Raw genomic sequence first — 16252 nt, 5'->3', positions numbered from 1 at the left:
ACATCAGATTAAACCAAAAACTCTGAAGATTATGCAAACCCTATAAGGCTAAATATACAGTGAACAAACATGGAAGATTAATCATATAATCCTAATTATGTGACTAATCATATTCAAAATCCAAAGAAATATTAATATATTCAAAACCCTAGTGTTTTTATTATCAGATTCAAACCCTAGTATTCTTATTATCATATTCAAACCTAATACAATCAGTAATATATTACAATCCATAAGAAACCCTAATCTAATTGTGTCAAACATGAAAATAAGACATAAAAGAAATCCTAATCATGTTTCTAAAAATAATGAACAGGAAAACCAATTTAATGGGAGAGTGATGTTGATGATGATGATGATGATGATGATAGCTTAGTTTGTGTCGCTTTCTTTTATTTTTACTTTATATTTTTTGATCTATAATTTGATGGATAAATGCCTGCTTATGTGATTGATAACTAAAAAAGGCATATCTAGACCTAGAGTTTTAAATTGAACCTTGGCATATAATTTGTAGCACATTAGATTAAATTGAGCCTAAAATATAAAGTCCAATTAGACTTAAGTGAGCTTTCCCATGCTTAACAAAATGAACTGAACCTTTTAGACTTAAAAATATTAAAACAGGCCTTGGCATGTAATATGTAGTCTATTTAGGATTAATACTTTGTAACTAGAATATTACTTATAATTGAGCTAGACTAAGCAGGCTTTTTTTATATAATTAAATAGCTAATTAGGTTAATCAAATAAACGAAGAATTGAGTTAAGCTTAATAAATTGGGCTGGGACTCGGTAGATTTAACATGTTGCATTGCTTGATGTGTAAAATTATTATGCTGCATTTATAGAAAATATGTTATTAATTAATAAAATTTAAAGTATAGATATAGAAATAAGGAAGCTGACTTCTAAATCCATCTCTAAATGCATGAATGTTTTCTTATAGAATCTAGTATACCATTCAATTAGAAAAGTGTCTTGGTGATTTACTTGGGTGGTGACTTCCTTTTCTCTGTCCTAGTTTACGTAGCTAGTTAGCGTGTTTTCCATATAGTTAAAAAGCCTTGTAGTGCATAATTGCTAAATACACTTAGGTGCATGCCCGAGACTGCTTCCCACAGTAATTTTATAGGAACTGAATCTATTTTATGAAAGAAATAATATGATATACATAAGAGATGATACCAAATTTTAGTAAAATAAATTAAAGAAAATTAATAGAATGATAAAAAATAAGTTTAGACTTAGAAAATGATTTAGAAATAAAGAATCTAAATCTTGCATATATATGAATTATAAAATTAAATGCTCAAAAGCTATATGGGTGGAGAAGTTAGCGAATTTTGGTGGAAGCTATATTTAGTCTTGATTCTGCATACCAAATGAGTGGATAATTTATAATGTTATAGTTCTTATATATATATATATTTTATTTATGATTTAATTGAAATATTTTATTAAGGAAATTATTTTTAGTATTAAATTAATTTAGAGATTTTATTATTTTATATAGACTTTAGAACTACGATATTTTACTTTTGATTATATAAAAAAGAAATAGTTCGATGAATCGGTATACATTCATTTTTATGATATATGTGATTACGCCTTGAACGTTAAGTGTTAACTAAGATATAATACTATCTTTCAGATATTGTTTAATTACATATTGTCTTTAGGACGTATATTAGGTAGTTGTCTTTTGAAGACACTCATCTTTACGAATCTCATGAATTCACACTTTGAACGACTGAGTGAGATGTCTTTATGCCTTTTACTAATAGGAATTAGTAAAGTATATTCATAAGTGTAGATAAAAATGTTTTCTTGATTTTATTTAAATTATGAATGTATGAATAAATAAACATACAGTTAGAAATATAAAAATATTATTATTCATTGCATATAGAGTTTTGTGGTGTTAGTTTCTAATCAGAAAAATGAAATTGAGCAATTGGGCCAGTTTGGGAAGCCACGTCAGCATTTTTCGTCATCTTTCTTCCCTAGAGAATATTTTATAAAAAAAATTGAAATCATGAGTATTTCATAGCAAACTCTGAAAGCATTAATAACATTGTTGAACTTTTGAAAGTTCAGGTATTTTGTGGTAATTAGGCCAAAAGCAATGCACTTAAACTTATTCGGTATTTAACTTCTCCTTTCTCTCCCAAACAAGACAAAGGTTACTTTAGCCACAAAACCCTCGAAGTTGCAGAGTGAAGAAAGCATGAAACTGAGGTACGCAATGGTGTGTTCTTCGAATCAGAATAGAAGCATGGAGGCTCACTCTCTTCTAAAGATGCAAGGGTTTGATGTGTCTTCGTATGGAACAGGGGCTCACGTGAAGCTCCCTGGACCTTCCCTCAGAGAACCAAACGTCTACGATTTTGGAACCCCTTACAAGCAAATGTTTGATGATCTCAGGCGCAAAGACCCTGACCTGTATATTTTCTTCTTTCTTCCTCTGTCTTTTTTTTAATAAAACTCTTTTTATCTAATTTTGCTTGATGGGTTAATTTGAAGAGTGCAGTTACAAGAGAAATGGAATATTGCCGATGCTTAAAAGGAATTCATCTGTGAAATTGGCTCCTCAACGTTGGCAAGATAATGCTGCTGATGGCTCATTCGATGTGGTTTTCTCATTTGAAGAAAAGGTTTTCGATATGGTTATCGAGGGTAATTCCATCTTCTCTTTTCGATTTCGTTGCTTATTGTTGGAGTATTGGATAAGTCTATGTCCTTTGCTTATAAATTTGACGATTAATTTAATTTTGTTATATATTGTTTATGCTATGCCTATATGTAGATGAAAGAGCAGTTGATTAGAGACAAACTTGTACACTGGCACTATACTTAACTGCAAAGGATGAAATAGATGTTATGGAAGGGAGAATTAGGTTGAAGGTGTAGTAGTGACTAAAATAAGAACAGATGATTTCATGGCTAGAGGAGTTCATCTTAGAAAACTTGGAGATGATTCTAGTTTGGTGAGAATTTATTATTGTTATTTTTTTTCTTAAAGTAAATATTCATGATAATAGTAGAAAATATAATAGTGTACTTGGCTATTAAAACTGATCAACATCCAATTGTTTCATCCATTAAAATCTCTTTTTGTCCTGTAACAGTTTCGTTATTGAAGATAAACTCTTTGCATCTTGTATTTATTTTCTTTGGATCTTGTATTATTTTCTTTTCCTATTACTTGTTGTGAAAGTTAAATTTCTCAGGATTGTGTTTAATGTCAATTTTGGTTTCAAATCTGAATTTTCTCAAGACATTGAGGTGTTTGAGAGTAGGGTGTAAAAGTTTGTCTCTAGGAGAAATCAAATGAACTTTGTTGAAGAGTTGCATGTAGCTTCCAACAGCTAACTCATTTCAATGATATTTTAGTTTTTATCCTGGATCTAAAGTTTTTTTAGGTTCGGCCAACTTCAGACTTGAGCTGTAATGAATCCTTTCCTTCTGATTTTCTATGGAAGCTGCTTTATTTGCTTTCAACAGTCTATCATTTTGTTTCAAAAAGTTATTTGGACATCACACCTCTTGGAATCTCTTTTTCCTATCAAAATGATGGTTGGAAACAAATTTCCTAAGCAATTTGATTTATTTGTTGTGTGTGGCAGAATAAGATTCTGAGAATTGGATAATTATTTTTTGATTTATGCATGGAGTCTGGTATAAAATTATCCTGCTTTTGTAGTATCATTGAAATATCCACATCTTATTGTCTCAATTGTGAGATTGTTATTCATTCTATGGTATTTCCATAGATTGTAAATGCATGGCTTGTATGGTGTTTTAGACACACTATGTCAGCACACACAGGACTTATACAGTTTCATATGATTGTGAGTATCTCTATTAAATACAGTTCTATCATGTTCATAAAACTATTATGACAAGATTTTTTAAGATGGTGAGTGAAAAGCTTGTCTTGATTCTTGAGCTAGGGATTTGGTGAGGAACTTGAGATGAAAATTAAAATGTTAAGAGACTGAATCACCTAAAACCTTAACTAAACTAGTTGGGTGTAACTATATGCTATCTTTTCACTCTATTATTCTAGGTATAGGCATTGTCTAGAGAGGTCCACTGCTGCTAAAACATCATCACCACTTCATGTCATCATAGGTCTAAAACCTCTTCTTCTTTGCTTATATAACTTGGATGTGCTTAAACCAGTATTCCATTTATAATTGGTCTTTCTAATCATTTAGAATGACCAGGTTAGGATAGCTTGGAGGAACAGTGGCCCCTTGATTGACTTAGGTGGGTCCACCTTAAGTGCTTTTGTACCAAATTACTTTATGTAGTTAAAGTAAGTAATAAATATGTGATGTCAATTTTACTAGAACCCAGATCTTCTGCTTCAAATTGTTGGGGACATTGGGCACATTTTTCCTGCTAATATTAAGGAATCAGATCAATATCTAATTTACTGTGATGTGTTATTGTACAATGCGATGCCAACAAAGGCTTTCAATAGTGAAAAGCTTTTAAAGGAAAAATACTTAATATATATAATCACGGATCGATTTTGAAGCTGATAAGTTTATAATGACTTCTTACTTTGCTCGATCAAACATGTATGCTGCATTGCCTTTGATATGTAGAGAGGCACCTTAGAGAAACTAGCTAGTGCAATGAGTTTATTTGCATATCTTGGTAACTATTTGTTGTTAAATATCTGACATCTTGATGGCATTTTTTTCCTACTCCACAAGTGCAGTCCTAATTCCAAGTCCTTTCTGGAAATTAAGCGGGACCCCTTAATAGTTATTATTTCTAAGTAGGAAACTTAAAAGAGCAAACTTAATGTTGGTTTAGCATTTCCTATTCTTTCTATTTTGTTAGAATTCCCAAGTGGTAAAGTTTTGAGGAGTCTTTATACTTCTAATCTCAGGCATTTTTGCCTTGGTTTAATAAAATTGTTTTCGTTCACAATTTGGATTCTATCACATGCATGGACAGAAATAGCAGAGTAATATGTAAACAGAATTAAGAGTTGCTTGAAAGTCCAGGAATGCGGAAGGGGAAGGTGAAGTAATCTAAATCTAAATCAACAAAATTTTTGCCACAAGTGTAAATTGCCTATGTGGAATATTTTGAAGGTTACAAGTATCTTATTTTTATTGGATATAGGTGGAATAGTGGGATTTTAATTTCAAATAAACCTGTTTTTAGTAGCATATCTTAGGTAGAAAGTTACTTCAGAAAGCTGTCTTCCTGATATGTTGACACATATAATATCATATCATTTGACATTTTGCTTGCTAAGCTTTGACATTTAGTTCAAACTGTGATATAGTTGGTGGTTGATAGAGGTATGCAATCTTTCAACCAAATTACCTACTTCAATGAGTTACGATAAGATTGGTTCTGTTCAATTCCCCACTTTTATGACTGGGATAAACAGGATAATCAAATTACATTTGGTAATTGATTTTTACTTTTCTAATATATTTAGTATTTTGATTTTATAAGTATATGTATTTTGAGATCTATATTTGTGCAAAAATGAAGTCCAATTAAAAAAAAAAATCATATTCTGCCAGAAAGTAGAAATCTGACAAAAAAAACATGGAGAGCTGAATAAAGCAATCCAAATATATTATTTGCGACTGGTGATGTAAATGGTATTAGATACTTTGGCCCAAATAAACAAATTCACTTATCATTAAAACATATATTTATACAATAATTACAATAAAATAAATTAAAATTAAACTAACAGAATTAATAACCGAACTGCAGTGGTGAACTAATTGAATCTGGTTCTTTTGTCACTTGCCTTGGTAATTTTGTCTTTTGCGGTCTTTTGATTCTTTCAGTACTTGATTAATGCAGCAATGTCCCCAATTTCACGTACTTTAGTTCTTTTCTCATAACAAAATTTGAAAAGGGAACGATGTTCAATGATCATTCAGAGATGGCATTTTACCCTATCAACAGTTGTATGTATGATTATTTAATAATTTCCTTGGAACTGTGCAGATCTCCATAATCGGGATCATGTTCTTATGAGAAGTGTTTTGGTGATCAACTTGGAAGTAAAAGATAATCATGAGGAGGCAGCTATCGGAGCTCGACTTGCTTTAGAATTGTGCCAAGAGGTGGGACTAATAGCTTCAAACTATTAAACTTTCTGCTAGATGTTTACTATTTGATGGATTCTGGATACTTATTTTCTGTGCATAGATTGAAGCAGCCGAATCATGGGAGGATTCGATTGATGAGATCATTACTGCCTTCGAGACAAAGCATAGGCGGAAGCTTTTATATAGTGTCTCCTTCTATTGAAGATGTCTTACTCATGCTAACGAACTGACTAAATTCCATGTCAATCATGTCTATATAATGTATTACGATTAACCACCTTTGATATGTACAATTGTACCTCTTTTTTTTCTCTACGATGTAACTCAAAGAATTTTACTTCATCCTTTTTAGTTGGACTACAGACGTTCAGAACATGGATCAAACTGTAGGATTATGTAAATTATACAGCTGTATGATCTCCATTTTTTATGTAGCCTTAAACCCAGTTTCTTAGCAAAACCCTTTGAAGTGGTTGCTAATCTAAATTCTTGTATAACATCTGGTTCTACACCTCCAATCCTAGAGGATGATAACATGAGATGAAAAGTTGTGTTTCCCATTCATAGATTGGGTGGGTTATGAGCCGGCACATAAAACTTGACCTGATTAACAAAATCAGCCATCACCTAGCCAGTAAATTGCTTTGATAAGGTCAAAATGGTGCTTGGACTGTACCGTAAATGGTGCTTTGATAAGCAGAGATGGCCACGTGGCGGTGGCAACGGATAGGTTGGAACCCCTGCTCCTTTAGGCTATCAAATTTGATAGAGCGTAAAGCAACTTAACTTAATCAATCAATGTATTGATTATTTTATTACCATGTTTGGTTATAATATAAAAATATATAATATAAGAATATACGATACGGAACCTCTAAAAATAAATTTGATTATCCCTTTGATTATTACGGATCCCCACAATATTAACTTGAAAACTCCAAGAACAATTCGATATTAATCCCTAAAACGGCTAGAATTCAGATTACTTATAAATATAATCAAAGATTTAAAATAAAGAAAACTTGTTTCTAAGTTCTAGATTCGAAATACACTACAAAAAGGTGATCAGTCTACTTAAATGTTCCTTTAGCATGTATTCTATTCAAGAACACATATAAAAGAAAATAGCCTTTTGGTTGTGATTTATTAATAATCTGAAGTGAAATTCATTTTAGGCCTTTATATAGCTTTTACAAAACCTAAAAACTCATACTTTAAAATAAACAAACTCAATTTATGGGCTTTAACATAAACAAGTTTGGGCAGCCCATTATCAAAACAATAAAACTAATATGCTTCTAAATTGATATATTTTAAACAGCCCATTATGACAAAAATATAAACATTTAATTCCACTCAATTAACAATGCTAAAAAACTAAAAATAAACTTAAGTAAGTCCATTTTGAAGTTAAACTTGAATTAAGTTGTAAATAACTTTATTTGATCTTGTCTCCAAGCCTTGGATTCCTTGTAGCCTATTACAAGCCAAATTCACCAAATCTTATAGATGACTAATTAACGCTTGTTGAATCTTCTTGGCTCGTGATCTTGTTATAGGTCCTTGAGGCAGAATAATTGGATTGACAATCTCCTCAGTTTTATCCTTGATTCTTTGGTCATAGTCATCCTCTTGGTGTGTAGGCTGTTCTATAGCATTTTTCCTCTCCTCAAATAAAAAACATCACCTACACCAAATCAACTCAAATCAGCCACATTAAATGAAGCACTTACATTATACTCACCTGGCAAATCCACTTTATATGCGTTGTTGTTAATCCTTTCAAGTATTTGAAAATGACCATCTCCTCTTGGATTCAACTTGAACTTCCTTTAGTGTGGAAACCTTTCTTTGCGAAAATGTACACAAACCCAATCGCCAGATTGAAAAATCATTAGCCTCCTTCCTTTATTCATACATGAAGCTACTTTAGCATTTTACTTTTCAATCATTTCCTTAACTTGCTTATGTAACTCCTTCATCAAATCTGCCTTTGAATTAGCATCAACACTCATAAAATTGTTAGGCGTCAATGGTAATAAATCAATAGGAGTAAGTGGATTAAAACCATAAATAATTTCAAATGGAGAGCAATTAGTAGTGCTATGAACTGCTCTATTGTAAGCACACTCCACAAAAGGTAAACAATCCACCTAATATTTTTTTCTATAATTGCCCTAAACAAAGTAATCAAATTCTGATTAACTACTTCAGTTTTGCTATCAGTTTGAGGATGGCAAGTAGTTAAGAACAACAACTTAGTTCCTAACTTTTTCCATAATATACGCCAAAAATGACTCAAAAATTTAACATCTTTATTTATAATAGTTGATGTAGAAATAAAATATTAAAATAAATTATTTAAAATAATATTAAAATTATTAATTTTTAAACTATCATTGGTCGTTGGAATCCAGTCATTGATTGTTGTAATTCGGTCAGCGATCGCCAGAATCTAGTTATTGATCGTCGGAATTTGGTCATCGATCACCAGATGATGGTGGTTGGTGATGTTTGAAGATGTTTAAATTATATTGATAAAAAAATAAAAAAATAGAATAAATATAAATATATTGTAAGTAATTATGATTACATACACTTTTTTGTGTATTAAGTATTACATCAAATTAAAAATGAATGATTATGTAATGTATTTATTATTAAATTATATAAAAAGAATATTAATAAAATAATGAAGCATGCAATGTAATCGTGATTTCATTACATATTGTATTACATCCTATCAAATTTAGTCATAAGATTTAGGGAGGTAATAAGGCAGGTCCGAGCAAAATCTTATCAAATTTAGTTAAAATTGAACTAAAAAAAGCTACTCAACTAAATTGATTGGCTTAGTTTCGTTTTCTTTATTTCTTTTATAGAAACTTTGTTAGACAATAGGTTTTTAGTTTTCTGTTCAAAAGTTGATAGTTAACCTGCAATCTTCAACATCAAATCGGCAAATTATATCTTGAACCCGAGTACATTGTGTATTATGTACCCGACGTCCAAAACATTAGCTTTTAAATTAAATGAAAAAGTTGAAATTTAAATGGCACGTGCGAGGGCTTCAGTTTCAATATAATGCCATGTTTCATGATTGCAATTTAAAATAGAATCGAGAAGTGAAATCAGTTGTTTGGTATTTAGATTCCCTATTTTTTAAATCTTCAAATCAGATTTTATAAACTTTAATTCTTCTTTTTTTTTTCTTCCTATTTATTCTTTTTTTTTCTTATTTGGTGCATAATCTTTCCTTTTATTTTCATTATCTGTGAAAAAATTCATTTATAGAAAAATCTATGAATAAGTGCAGATTTTGAAAATATATTTGACAAGCTTAAATTATTCATTTTTTCTTTTTCTGTTCTTATTTTCATTTTAGGTTTATTATTTTATAAAGAAATTGATTGATGGAGCAGTGAATGGATGTGAATTTAAAAATACGAATGAACAAATTAAATCTGCAGTTGAATATACAACGTAAATCTAGATTTATTAGCCAATACAGGTAATTAACATTAAAGTTTATTATGTATCAACTATAGGTTCATCAACATATTCACAATTTTGATAGCAGTTTTATTATTGAAATAGAATAGGTTCATTATATAGCATATTGACATTCATTATATATGAACTAGAGGTTCATCATTTATTGTTTTATTTTTTAAATGGAATAAGTTCATTCTATAGTACATTGAAATTCATCATTTTATTCTTAATTTTTAATAGTTTCATTTTTAAAATAAGATATGTTCATTATATATATAATGGAGGTCCATTATGTGTGAATTACAGGTTCATCACTATATTCATCATATTTCTATTTCTACAGCTGATAATTAAAATAATACTTTGAAGGATTTACTTGGACTGTCTGTCAAATTTGTTGGTGAAGCATATAGTTTATATAGTGAGTATGTATTCAAAATGGGATTTAGTATTAGAAAGAGTAAGTAAAGATATAGAGCATATGGCAAAAGACTATCAATGAAAAAAAATTATATTATTAGATTCATCGGTTTCACTTAAATCAATAAAAAAGATTTTTGTTTTCTTCCTCACATTACTTAAAGGAACATCCCAATCTATACTGTTATTATTAAATTCATCAGTTTTAGGCTTTTTTCTGCCTTTGTGAATTCTTCATATTGAACATTTTTCTTTATAATGTATTTTCTACCTATTTTCTCCTGTAAAATAATAATTATAAGAAATAAGAACTAATAATGCAAGAATACAATCCATTAAATGGATTTTATTAATAATGAACCTTATATCATTAACAAATGAATATACAAGTTTTAAGTAATGAACATGCTATATGTGAATAAAATTTGTATTAATAGGTTATAATCGACATGTTCATTATCTACAAATGATAGGTTTATCACAATATCAATTGAGGTTCATCATCTACTAGCAACAGATTCATGAAAGTATCATTTAAGGTTCATCGGGTTCATGCTTATAAAATAGATTCGTATAAAAAATTATACATACTAATTTAATATATAATAAAAAACTATAAAAAAATTAAAAATTGACATTCTTAAATTTAATAAAAAATTGCATACATTTATTTTATATAAATTATACATACATCATATTCTTTTAAAGCATATTCTTTATATATAAGAAGATAATATATTCACGAATAGCATAAATAATATTTTTTTAATTATAGGCTATAGTTTCATAAATTTCAAAATTTAAATTCTTTGATATTTTTATCACTAATTTTGCATGTAATATAATTATTTTATTGGATTTAAATGTCATTCTCAAATGAAAATGGATATATTTGTAGAATAATGAGATTTGTAAAAGTTTGAAGGTTAAAAGATTATAATGGAAAGTAAGAAATAATGTAAATATTTAAATTTTAAAAGAAGAGAAGTGTATATTGTAAACTACCATAAGTCTGCAATCTCTTTTGGCAAACGGGTTCATTTGGCAATACAATATTCTATTTGTAATATGTTGGGAATTTAGGTTGTGCCTCATCATTGTCGGTATTTAGGCCTTCCTTCAGTTGTTGGTAACCAGAGAATTCATGCTTTTTGCTTTCTGAAGGACTCTGTTTGGCTAAGCCTTGATAGTTGGGGGTGATCAACTACTTTAGGAAAAGAGGTACTATTAAAGGCGGTAATACACCCCCCACTTACACTATGTCAGTTTTCCTTTTGCCCATCATGTTGTGTGAAGAGATTAAAGATTAATGAATGGTTTTTGGTGGAATCATATTAATAGGCAAAGTGGATGCACTCGTTGGCTTTCATGGTCCAAACTTTGTGTTCTGAAAAATTGGAAACTTTTTAGAAACATTCTAAAATTAAATACTGCTTTTTTTAACTTTTTAAAAAAAAAAAATATAGTGTGGTTATTCTTTTATAAGAAAAATTAAAAATTCGTATTTTTAATATTTTCACAAAGTAACATTGAAAAAACAAAAATTTATACCATATCTTTATAAAAAATCAAAACGCATGAATATTTTTGTAACTTTTTCAAAAAAATTTACGATATGGGCTTTTGTTCACTTCATGATTTCAACCTTACAATGCTTTCTAAACAAGTTTGGCGCCTCCTAAGACAACCAGAGTCATCAGCTTCCAAAATCCTGAAAGCTAAATACTTCCCTACTACCTCATTTATGTCAGTCAATTTGGGAAAGAGGCCAAGCTAGTATGGAAAAGCATTTGGATCTCAAGATCAGTTTTAGAACGGGGTTGTGCGTGGCGTGTGGATACTGGTCATACAATTAATGTTTGGGCTGATGCATGGCTTCTAGGTTCTGAATTTTTTGGCATGTTCCAGCTCCTGTCTCACCTCCAAATATGGTTTTTGCAATAAAGTGGACTCGCCCTTCTTCCGGACTCGCCCTTGCAATAAATTTCTGCTTCCGCTATTGATATCAGATAAGAGGGTGTATGACATGTTTCTAGAACAAAAAAAATAAACAAAATTGATACAAAAATATGCAGCAAAATAAATCAAATTATATATACATAATACCTATATATCACATAATAAAATCATTAAAATTTCAGAATATGCAACATTTTTAGTACAATAAAAAAAAAAACATTTCCATAATGTTCGTTACTGTTATTTATTAATACACATATTTTTGTGAAAAGTAACTCTTGATAATGTAACGTATAACTGCCTATGACAGAAAACATGATCGTGTATATAAAACAATTTTTTATTGGAAACTATCTTCTTTTTAATATAAATGAGAAATTTCAGTATAAGAAAGAACAATTAGAGGTATAAAAATTCTTTTGCCACAATGCGAGTCAATTATTATAATAGCTTCAATGATTTTAACTCCTTAATTAGTTATTATTAATCTTGTCCCATTACATAATCCTATGCTAGGGTTAATATTACTCAGTAACATAATAGGAGTATTTTTAATTTTAATTTCGTGTTGTAGAAAACAGTTAAAGTTTAAACTGTTTAAAAATTCAATGGGATAAAGTACTTCTAATTCATCAATGCCACTTGATGTTTACATATTGAATCTGAACTATAATATATTTTTCCTTTTTCAAGTATTAAATTAATTATTTCTTCATTAATAGTATTAACAATCTCATTAGTAGGTGTTATTATGGACCTATCTTTAATATACAAATTATTAGCTAAATTATTTAGTAAATTAATTATTTCTTCGATAATTTATTTTGCAGGATCGATATAATTTGTTATTAATAAGTTTTAAGGAATTATTACCCAATTACTTTCAATATCATCTCTATAAATTTTTTCTATACGTGTTGTGCCATTTCCAATTGATAAAGTCCACTTTGCAAAATTATTAAGTTCATTGCTGTGGTTGGTATCTTTAGATATAGAAATAAGCTACATATTAATAGTTAATTTATATATTTTAAAAAACTCTCATAAATAAGATTTTGTTATTGACGCATTTATAATTTTTATTTTACTACTCTTAACAACAACCAGTAGGATCTATCTAAAATCACTGTCCAATAAAATAGATTTACCACCAAATAGATTATCAATTTTTTCGTCTTCTGTTTTATATAAAATATCTTTTAGCGATCTATATCTAATGCTTCAAAAAAGTATTTATGACTCATAGGAGCCTCATCCCAAATGATTAAACTTGTATGTTCTATTAATTTTGCTAATTGAGTTTCTTTCTTAATTTCACATGTAAAAAGTTCATTTATATTTATCGGTATTTTAAATCTAGAATGAGCTGTTTTACCTCCTGATAATAACAAAGCAGAAAATTCTAAACGAAGCTACAACTAACACAATTTTACATTTTGATCTAAGTTTTGCTATAACAACTTCATATAAATATATTTTGCCAACTCATCCATATCCATAAATAAAAAATAAACGACCTTATCATGCTTGATGACGGAAATAATATCATCATATATTTTACATTGTTAGATATTCAAAGATGTAACCAAATTGTCGTGTTTCATTTTTAGCTCATTTATATTATAATTTAATTCTTGAATAATTAATTGATTTTCAGTATCACTAATAAACAATCTATTAGGTAAAGGTAAATCATGATCAGCTAGAGAAGTTGAGCTTTTATTGAAAAAAAATTTCAGTTCTTGTAGTACTATGTTCTTTAAGTAATTGTCTGAAATAGATGTAAGGGGAATTTCTAAATTATGTTGTAATTCATATTTAATATCATCAGCAAAATTCTTCCAAAATAGATTGAATAATTTATTCAGATCATCAACTTCACAAAATAATATAAGAATAGTAAATAAATGATGAAGTTTAAGAAGATGTAACTGATAAAATACTTTCTTCCATTGCGCTTACCCACTCAGTATCATTTCCTATTAAACCATATGCATTGCACACAGACTGAAATATAGGATGAAGTACTCAATTCATAGTTTTAATATCTTCAGAATTTGTAGGGTCCTTGATAATATTTAAAAGCATTCTAAGATAATAAAGTTCCTAGAATTTGAATGGACATAAGCAATTTTACCTATAGAGTGACCTTTTTTCTTCGAATCTATATTTTTTTTCTTTTCGTTGTCATACCTACTGAGTAGGGAATTCAACATATATAAGAGTTCTAGCATCATCATAAATACAATGTATTCATCCACTCAGTAAACATAGTACGACTGAATTCATCATCATTTGCAATGTAACTTAGATTGTCAGACGGTTTAAATATAATTTTATTCATATTTTGTAAATGTATTGTCAATTTCTCAATAGTTGGTTCTCTATGCTGTATTGAAAATTCAAATAATCGCTAAACTGCTCACACGAAGAAATATAACGACAATCCAGATGTATTTTTATTTCATCAATAATATGTTCATCATTATTTTCAAATGTATTGATATTTTTTCTATAATTTGTGATAACTGCCCGAATTCTATCATTGCCTTTGTTAATATATTTGAATAAATACTTAACCACTGTAGACTTAAAATAGTACTTAATATTAATATGAGCTTCACATTTACATGTTAAATCTTTATTATATGGAACAACAAAACAATTATCAATTCTTCCACTATTTTTTATAATAAAATTTTCATTGTTTCGCCATTTGTATATAGCTAAACCATTATTATCAATAATTATTTCTTCCTGATAGTATTTAGGATATACTTTCACTATTTTTTTATAATAAATTTCCATTGTTCCGCCATTTTATATAGCTAAACCATTATTATCAATAATTATTTCTTTTAGTGTTTAGAATAAAATTTCCTGCACTTATTATTTTTCATGCATGGTGAGGACGGATTAATAGCACCACATGGATCGTGTATCATAAATTTTGAAACAATTTGATATGCATCATATTCTAATTCCTTAAACGGTAGCTTGACAGAAATCAATAAATCAATATTGGAAGGTTTTACCGATTTACTATTTTTATGCAACCATACTAAAAAATGAATATAAGAAATTCCTTTTTTTTTTGAAATTCTACAATATATAATAAACCAAGAACTCTACTAATTTCATCCATCATCTGATTAATTTTTACTTTATAAACACAAAAGATGATATCGGGTCTATTGTTAGGCTTTTGACCTCGAATATAATCTAACATCCGTTGAATTTCAAGCTATAAGAGATTGCAAGTAAAAGTTATAAATAAATTTGGATGACCGTAGAATTTATATATAACCATTGTATCATGGTAATGTTTAATCATATATCTCGGACTTCCAATATAAGTAGAAGGAAAATTATAACAAATGCTCCAATATCATTAGGGTTATTACAGCCATGCCACACAACATTTTTAATTCCTATATATAATTTAGATCTTAATTATTTTTTATTTTTTCTAATAAAATCCAATCTTTCTTCCTCAAAACACGAAAAAGCATCAACTATAAATTGCTGAAATAAACGACCGTCTTTTAATAATAATGTCCCTTCATTAAATCATTGTTGGATTAGGTATACATAATATTCTCGCATAGTTACGTATCTTCGACCATTTTTAGAGTTTGTATTTATGGAAGTATATTCAATATCACTTATATAATCATCTTCACTATAACGAAATAATATAGGGTACTGCATTGATATTAAACTTAGGTGTAAAACACTAATTCATTTTAAAGTTCTAGTTTTATATTCGAAAATGATATCACGTTCTTTTTTAAATACACGACAATCACCTACTATTAGACTGACTATCTCAAAAGACGATGGCAAATTAGATTATGCACCATCACGGGATCTTCTTCCAATTAATCTTAATCTGACATTCAGAAAATCATTTTCTTTAAATCTGTTGTGAATCATTTGACATTCAGAGAATTATTTTCTTTAAATCTGTTGTGAGTCATTCTAAATGATTTTACAATTTCATTGTGATCATTGAACATTTCAATAAGACTTTTTATATTGTTTCATTCACAGATTTATAGGAGTCAGTGTTTAAAAATGACGAAATTATATTTTATACCTTATTTTTTGTATTATAAATATACGATTGAGCAAATTTTGGTTTTTCACCGTTAAGAGGCAACAAAGAACCAAAAAGATGATGATTCTGTCCACAAATTTTGAACACATAAGGACTAGAAGTTTTTTTTTTATTTCGTAATCTATTTTTTCACCCATTAAAGTGAAAGAAAATA

The 16252-nt window shown here is 28.8% G+C and overlaps 1 protein-coding gene across 1 annotated transcript; it reads left to right on the top strand.

Annotated features, from left to right (window-relative positions):
• Nucleotides 1-2123: 2123 nt before the first annotated feature.
• On the top strand, nt 2124-6538 carry LOC8276811 (RNA polymerase II subunit A C-terminal domain phosphatase SSU72). Its single transcript, XM_002515583.4, has 4 exons — nt 2124-2445; nt 2534-2679; nt 6001-6119; nt 6205-6538. The coding sequence occupies exons 1-4, from the start codon at nt 2231-2233 to the stop codon at nt 6304-6306; spliced, it is 582 nt and encodes a 193-aa protein (XP_002515629.1). The 5' UTR covers nt 2124-2230; the 3' UTR covers nt 6307-6538.
• The last annotated feature ends 9714 nt before the right edge of the window (nt 6539-16252 follow it).

Source organism: Ricinus communis, chromosome 1 (genome assembly GCF_019578655.1).
Source record: "Ricinus communis isolate WT05 ecotype wild-type chromosome 1, ASM1957865v1, whole genome shotgun sequence".
NCBI classification, from domain to species: Eukaryota; Viridiplantae; Streptophyta; class Magnoliopsida; order Malpighiales; family Euphorbiaceae; genus Ricinus; species Ricinus communis.
The sequence above is the reverse complement of the archived record's forward strand: the minus strand, read 5'-3'. Positions and strand labels throughout refer to the sequence as shown.

Bases quoted from the DNA above. Each gene is read 5' to 3' on its own strand.
- LOC8276811 (XM_002515583.4), top strand. From the start codon at position 2,231: ATGAAACTGAGGTACGCAATGGTGTGTTCTTCGAATCAGAATAGAAGC. The intron at 2,680-6,000 runs GTAATTCCATCT...GGAACTGTGCAG, and splicing joins TTTCGATATGGTTATCGAGG to ATCTCCATAATCGGGATCAT. The intron at 6,120-6,204 runs GTGGGACTAATA...TTCTGTGCATAG, and splicing joins CTTTAGAATTGTGCCAAGAG to ATTGAAGCAGCCGAATCATG.